This window comes from Rhopilema esculentum, unplaced genomic scaffold (genome assembly GCF_057945365.1).
Source record: "Rhopilema esculentum isolate cy_ngs unplaced genomic scaffold, ASM5794536v1 HiC_scaffold_34, whole genome shotgun sequence".
Classification (NCBI taxonomy): domain Eukaryota; kingdom Metazoa; phylum Cnidaria; class Scyphozoa; order Rhizostomeae; family Rhizostomatidae; genus Rhopilema; species Rhopilema esculentum.
This window is the reverse complement of record NW_028300845.1, coordinates 421,140-428,936: the sequence shown is the minus strand read 5'-3', so window position 1 is coordinate 428,936 and position 7,797 is coordinate 421,140. Positions and strand designations below refer to the sequence as shown.

General features: G+C 35.5%; 1 protein-coding gene across 1 annotated transcript; it reads left to right on the top strand.

Moving 5' to 3' along the window:
* Positions 1–22: 22 nt before the first annotated feature.
* On the top strand, positions 23–7,792 carry LOC135684242 (glutathione reductase, mitochondrial). Its single transcript, XM_065199712.2, has 14 exons — positions 23–388; positions 1,356–1,382; positions 1,535–1,623; positions 2,085–2,154; positions 3,050–3,182; positions 3,390–3,447; positions 3,961–4,060; positions 4,343–4,432; positions 4,729–4,893; positions 5,253–5,294; positions 5,414–5,483; positions 6,187–6,318; positions 6,469–6,602; positions 7,497–7,792. Exons 1-14 carry the CDS (start codon positions 173–175, stop codon positions 7,644–7,646), a joined length of 1,476 nt encoding a protein of 491 aa, XP_065055784.1. The 5' UTR covers positions 23–172; the 3' UTR covers positions 7,647–7,792.
* Positions 7,793–7,797: the final 5 nt, after the last annotated feature.

Below are 7,797 nucleotides of genomic sequence, written 5' to 3'. Positions count from 1 at the left end.
GCAGCGCCTCTATCGCAGTTCCTGGCAAAATCACAGACAAATGAAAATAAACAAAGTACTGTTTACTTTGATCGGAAAACAATAGAATAGCAATGCCACAGGCATGCGAGACAAAGAGTTAAGAAGCCTCACTTTTGTTCTTATCTCTTTTTATTGAATGTAAGTAAACGATATGCTTCCTTTGGTGCGTCAAAACAGAAGGTGGATCTTCAAACAAATTTACAAATCGAAAATTTTCATCAGTTTTTTGAGTGAGATGGCCCCAACACGATCATTTGATTACCTGGTCATAGGAGGTGGCAGCGGTGGAATTGCAAGTGCAAGGAGAGCTGCAGAATTTGGCGCCAAGGTGGCTTTGGTCGAAAAAGCTAGGCTAGGCGGTACTTGTGTAGGTATTAGTTACTGTTTTTGAGAGGTATCTAAATTAAAGCAGTTTGCTTTCTTTGAAAACTGCAACAAGTCATTTGACTGGTATTTTTCTCATTGACTTGAGTTTTTGATCTAACAACGCTCACAATTTTGCGAGATTGCTACAAAGACACCTCCGTATAATGATGTGGTATCTCTTCACCACAAAAATATTTTTAAAAATGTATCATATTTCACACAGCCCTCGAGGCTATTTGCAAAATCAAATGGAAGTTGCCGAACATATTGGAAGATGTTCGGCTGCGTAGGAGCATATATCAGGAAGGGTTAATTAATGTGTTGCACATCAATCGACTAAAATGTCTTGGAAAAAATATGAATTTATGCTGAAATTCTGCTATAACGTGACAAAAAATATGGAACCAATACTTGTCTAAATGTGACTGAAATAGAAATGAGGGGCTAGGGGCTACAACCCCAGGAACAATTCTTAAGATCAGCCCCTTTATAGATTGGGATTTTTTTACAGACTAATTGGCAACACCCTTTAGATACTTTATACACTAAAACGATTCTTTAAAATGGCAGGCATGTGTAGAGCTTTAACAAAAATATGGCATGAGTGCAGCTGGAAGTTAATATGGTGGCACAGAGATCTTCCCGGCACTTCACGGAATGCAGGCTGGCCAGTGGCATCATCAAACTATTCTGAAAACTGATTAAAGTTTTTAGATATGGTTAGATCTTATTTGTTTAACATTTTTGAATGGAAAAAGCACAAATGAAATAAATGTAGCTGAATGAGGTTTCTTCTGGTGCTACAGTTCTTAGAAACAAGTGCCAATTCAAGTTTGAATGGCATAGATGAGCTTAAGTCACATCATGATCTGCAACAATAAATTGGGTAAATCCTATTTTATATATGTTTTATCCAGTCACTTTTTTAAGTTCTATTTTGATGATGCCAAATTTAATCCATTTTCCAGGTCAATGTTGGTTGTGTCCCAAAAAAGGTTAGTTTATAGCTTTATCCTTTTTGTATTTTTTATATTCAAGTCAATCCTTTCAAATAAATTGATCAAAATATGAAATTGAAACCGCATTCATTTTGCAATGCAATGTGATAATTGATACATTGAAAAATTGATGATTTTTGTTTGTTTAGATTATGTTCAATACTGCATTTCATGCTGAACTTCTGAATGATATGAAAGACTTCGGTTTTGATGTTACCAATAATGGATTTGATTGGGGGTAAGAAATATTCATATTTGTTTATTATGCACTTCTTAACCAGATGATATTTTATTAGAAATCGTTAACTATTCAAAGGCATATTGCTAGAGCTTCTACTGGTGGATGATTTCAAAGTTTACATTTTACCTTTAGCACATCAAGGATTCAAATTCATGTAATTCAGCAACATATTTAAAATTTATCGAATGCAAGTTAACCAAAGATATATTAATGAAAGATGCAAAGTTTAAGATTGATCGATACAGTATGATCTGATCGATGGACTGATAAAATTTTTATAAGTTGCCCAGGACACTGAAAAAACCAAAAAGGTTTTCAAGCTCAATGCCCTGATACTAGTTATAATAAGGTTTCTGGTGCAAATTACTTTTTGAGGCTTTCAATAGAAATTTCATTAAGTTTGGGAATAAATTGGTTCCATTTTTATGGATTGTTTAAGAATATATTCTCATTTGTAGCCATGTTAAAGTTGCAAGAGATGCTTATGTCAAGAGACTTAATGGAATCTATGATGGAAACTTAAACAAGGTATGAGACAACATTGTGTTTCTTCAACAGAACAACTTTTTCTTTGAGCTTTGTCAGAGACTCATGCCAGTACCTTTCAAGATGAGAAATTCATCTTCCAAACTGATGATGATTGTTGTTTTTGATAATGAATTTACTTTTAAGTATTAGATGCTAATGTCCAACCTATTATGTATTAGATACAGATTCAATTTTAGGCAAAGTATCTTTGTTATGCATAAAATTTAACTATGAGCAGCAAACCAGTGCAGCTCATCTGTATCAAAATCTTATGTATGACCAGACCTTTTTGAAAATAAATCTCTATGTGTGCTGCAAAATGCATTGGCTGTCACAGTGTCAAGGATCTAGAAATACCCACAAAAGTAATTGGAGCACCCAATTTTTCTCAATTTTCAGTCTTTTCATCCCTGTCCCCTTAATACAGCAAGCTGCCCACTCATTTGCTGCTTTGAAAAAGGGGCAAATACGTTTGAAAGGAGATAAGAGGGTTTTAGTTGAAATAATTTTGATCAGTGTATTACAGTGATGGTTACGTGAAGACAATGTAGATACAACATCTAACTTTCATGCCCCCAAATGGTTTCAGTTTTCATGATAACACAAAATATAGTGCATTTCTTTAATCCACCTGTTTTGGGCATTGTGCTGGGTTTTTGATGCTATTGGTAGAAAGGAAAGAAATATGCGCCCCTTCTCTTGCTATTTGAGGTATGGCTGTTTTATTTTTTGTTTAGAAAGCGCGCTTGCTAACATGTAAAACAGTACGCGTCTGAGAAAAGCCTTTATCTTTAGGATAAAGGTAGAACAAGTCTTTTATCTGGTGTTTTGTGGCTTAGGTTCACAGTCCATTGCGATGGGAAATATTCCTACTGCTATCATGTTATCTTGCTAGTCTGGTGTTGAGGTTTTCAGTGGTGCTGCAACATTTGAAGAAGATGGTAGCTGCAAAGTCGGAGATTTAACACTAGCAGCTAAAAATGTTTTAATTGCAACTGGAGGCTACCCAATAATTCCAGATATACCTGGTGAGATTTTTCTATGAATTGTTCCCTTATGTATTAAAATATTTTCAAATACTGTTTGAATTTTTTCAGAAAAAGTTGAGGGAAATGGCCATCTATCGAAAAAAATAAAAATCAATTTGTTGATGAGCAGTTTATGAATTGCATTTGTTTTATGCTGATTTCTGCCAAATTTGCTAATGTTTTTGCTCTCATTTTTCCTTTTTTTAGGAGCAAGGGAACATGGAATTACGAGTGATGGGTTTTTTGATTTGGAAACATTACCAAAGTGCGTTCTTTATTTTCAATCACAATTCACAAAACTTCTATATGTAATGTTTAGTAGATATAATATATATAGTCAATTTGATTTCGGATTGATTTGATACTTTCTGTTCAAACCTATTTCAAGGAGACATTGTTGATTGATTGGTCGAGGGACATGGGTTGCTGCATCAATTATTCTTCTTTCGATACTTTGCATACATTACCTTCAGATTTTTTACTTTCTGAAACAGAATTATGGTTTTTTAAAGCTATGTAGTTTTAGCTGTTATGTAGCATTAACTTTATTTTTCAAATGATTATCTGTCCTGATGAAAAGTTGTTATGACTAATAAGGTTATACAGCATGCCCCAAGTTGAAAAGACATTTGATTGTGATTTGCTCTTTATTTTGTTGTTAGCAGACAAAATACATGGCTATCTGTTTTTCTTCTTACTAGATTTTAAGGTGGTATTTTGCATTTTTCTCTTTAGTTGCGTCGATATTATTTTGACTCCACTTACTCTGTTTGTGCAGGAAGGTTGTAGTTGTTGGTGCTGGTTACATTGCTGTCGAGTTGGCTGGCATTTTAGGAGTTCTTGGCTCAGAAACCCATTTGATAATCCGGCAAAACCGTGTAAGAATCTTTCTGCCAATTTCCACAAGCTACCTTTTTCTTAACAAACTCCCTTTTGTAGATAACGTCAAGCTTCTATTATACGATCCTAACCTCTCTTCATTCACTGTAAACTTCTTTATCTAGCATAATCATGTTTAATTTCATTCAATATTTAGCGTTAGTTTTTGTTTTTGTTTTGGGAACAATTTTCCCCTTTGTGTAATCATTTTTTGTGTTTAGGTTGCGTAGCCCACAACACCTATAGCAAAATTTAATGCTTTTGTTGTCTGTTTCTTGTAGGTATTGAGAACTTTTGACTCAATGTTAAGTGAAAAAGTGACAGAGGAACTGCTGGATTCTGCAAAAGTTCATTTACACCGATACTCATTAGTATGATTCTTATGTTTATATTTTGAGTGGCTGCCTTTTGACTAACAACAGTTTTAAGGGACTTTTTTTTAACAAATTTTTCTGTAATGTTTTGTCCTGGGCACCAGAGCTTCCATGATTTTGGCCTTTGAAATAAAATTTAAATCTAGTCTCAGAAATATTTTGTCAAGTCCTCCGTATTGGTCTTTAAGCTTTGGTACCCTGGATAGAACATTACAGAAAGAATTTGGTAAAACGAACGTGATTTTGATGACAATAAACAATATGAAGCATTCATCGAATATCGTTTTTTACAGCCGAGCAGTGTTGAAAAATCTTCAAATGGCAAATTTACCCTGAAATTCACGTCTAGAGATGGCCCTGATGATCCTTCAAGGAACGAAGAAATTTCCGATGCTGACTGCGTTTTGTTTGCTGTCGGTAGGAGCCCAAGCAGCCAGAATATCGGGCTTGAAAAGTTGGTAAGTTAGCGTCATATAACGCTATCAGAACGAAATTTTAATTAGGGTTTAGAGAGTGTTTTTTAGGCACGGGGCTCGAAATTGTCATAAATGGAGGGGCTGCAACCCCTCCATGAACACCATTTCCTGACAGCTCTTTTAAGCGCTGATTCCATTTGTTCTTTTGTCTGGGTGTTTCCGGGTATTCCATTCCGGGTATTTCCTTCCCTTGTGAGAAGGAAGATTGGCGAAGTAGCTAGTACGCTTGTTTTTGTGTTGGAGGTTGAAGGTTTCAGTCTAGATTCTGGTCATTAAGTATTAAGCTCTGTGTAATGTAGAAAGATATATTCAATAAGCAGTATTCAATTCAATTTTTACAGGGAATCAAAACAGACAAACGAGGGCATATAATTGTTGATGAGGTATTTTTATCTACTTTTCATAAATAAAAAATGTCTATTTTCTTAATTTCCTAATTACGCTTGATAGTGGTAGCTTATAAGTACGTTTAATAAATTTCCTGCTTCTCTATTTTTGTTAGTACCAAAACACAAGCAAAAATGGTTTCTATGCTCTTGGTGATGTCTGCGGAAAGGCATTGCTGACTCCTGGTAAGTCAATCTTCAGTGCGAAGTCTCTGCATACTGTCCTCCCAGCGTTGCGCCATTGTTTTTGGCAACGCTGTCCGTCTTATTTATATGTCCGCTTTCTCAATTATATTCTAGGAAAGTCTCCTTTTTCTTCAATAAAATTTGAGGTAAATTGCTATCTATACTGAAGCAATTTTTTCCAATATATTAGTTTCTTTCTGATCCTCTCTCTTTTTATGAATTGCATTACCTAAGTGTCCCTTTCCGCTGTAGTATTTTATGATATGAGACAAAGTCTGAACTGCAAATAGAAAAGAGACCCGAGAAAGCCAAACATAAGGCAGTGTGAGGTGAATTAAGATGTGAAAATGAAAGGGCACTAATGGAAATATCTACACTATCAATAGATGATAAATGTTTTTGACACAAAATGTTATGACGTACGACCGCAACATTCAATTTCAAAAGTTAAAGACATCTGGCATTTTATACCTTTCTAAGTGAGTTTTTTATGAATATGTAAATTTTCATAAAAAATGCAATCTGCTAAGTAACATTCCAAGACGACGCCACGGGGAGCATATAAACATATTTTCCACGAAGCTGCAGCTAAGTTCATTCAATTTTGATCTCAGTCATATTCATCTGTGATCACAGTTTAATTATATAGCTGAATTTACCGTTGCATCAGTTTAAACTCATTGGTTAAAATTTTTACTTGCAGTTGCTGTAGCAGCAGGAAGGAGGCTAGCGCACAGGATCTTCAATAATGAGACTGAATCCAAACTTGACTACAGCAACATCCCAACAGTTGTGTTCAGTCACCCGACAATAGGCACTTGTGGAATGAGTGAAGGTTCCCTGTGTTTTACTCATGTCTACTTTTTCTCGGTTTTGCGTGTATTAATGTCTAACTTTACTGAATTCGTTGATTTAACATGCATGATTATTATGATGATGGAATTTTACAATGTGACGATAAGCGTTCTAATGTCTTTTATTGCAGAAGAGGCGAAAAAGCAGTATGGGGAAGATAACATCAAAATCTACTCATCGCAGTTTGTTAATCTGTATTTTGCCCTCTCTGAGCATAAGCCTAAAACAATGATGAAGCTAGTTTGCCTCAAGCCAAATGAAAAGGTTTGTTTCGCTAATTCATTTTGTTAGAACGAGATATGTTACTTTTTGGTACATCATCTTGTTCATGAATACAGTTGGGTACATTTATCTTTATTCTCAACACCCTTACCATACCCAATTCATTTTGCTGTCTTAATGTTGTTAGTCTGTGCTCCAGACCCCTAACTTGAGAATTAGGGGTCTTGGACACAGGCTAAATGCTGTGACCTTCCGTTGTCGTAGACAGCTGCCACGTGATCTCGTTAAGCGTGAAACTTGCAGTTGCAACTAAGAATCGTCCTGTTCTGTTACATCTAGATGCTGCTCCACTTCTCCGTTCCTATCTTCTTTTTCCTCACTCGAAATGTTGTGGCTCTGGTACCAAGGGTACTGTTCTGTATACCAAAGCCCTGGCGTAAATAGAGGGGGGTCAGGGGGGGGCGAAAAACCCCCTGTAAAGCTGAACTGTTATTTTGTCGGAAAACCTCTGATCTTATCTAAAATATAATATGGTTGCATATTTTTGTCTAAGTGTTATATCTCGAGAGGAAAGAATTCAAAACTGGGTATAACGATTTTTTATGCGGTTCTGAATAGGTTTGGCAATCTTTTTTAAGAGGAGACAGGAAAAATCTTTAAGTACTATGATTTTTAGCTTACCTTAGTTTACCTTAGTTCCTAAGAGTTTACCTTAGGTTCTTTTCAGTTCAAATTGACTTATGTTAAGTTCAAATATATGAAAATCAGCTCATTAGAGTTTTCTCGGATAATCTACATTTCTCGCCCCCTCTATGAATTTTCCTACCTATGCCACTGTAGGTAACCAAAGCATGTACAGTATTGCCATACGGCATCGAGTACCATTAAACAGGCCGGTAAACAGCAATATTCATGACATGTGATAACTTTTTGTAGATTCTGGGGCTGCATATGATTGGAATGGGATGTGACGAGATTCTCCAGGGATTTTCTGTGGCAATCAAGATGGGTGCGACAAAGCAAGATTTTGACAATACAGTTGCTATTCATCCCACTGCCGGAGAAGAGCTGGTCACAATGAGGTAAAGCAAGTCCATTTGATACAAAACTGACAATAAAATCACCGCACAATGTAGGAAATATATTTTGATTTAGCACTTATTTTATATTATTTTTATCGCAAATTATCGAAATGATAAAAAACATTATAAGAATGATTAGTCAATCGTTAAGTCAG

Bases quoted from the DNA above. Each gene is read 5' to 3' on its own strand.
- LOC135684242 (XM_065199712.2), top strand. From the start codon at position 173: ATGCTTCCTTTGGTGCGTCAAAACAGAAGGTGGATCTTCAAACAAATT. The intron at 6,319-6,468 runs GTTCCCTGTGTT...CTTTTATTGCAG, and splicing joins CACTTGTGGAATGAGTGAAG to AAGAGGCGAAAAAGCAGTAT. The intron at 6,603-7,496 runs GTTTGTTTCGCT...AACTTTTTGTAG, and splicing joins GCCTCAAGCCAAATGAAAAG to ATTCTGGGGCTGCATATGAT.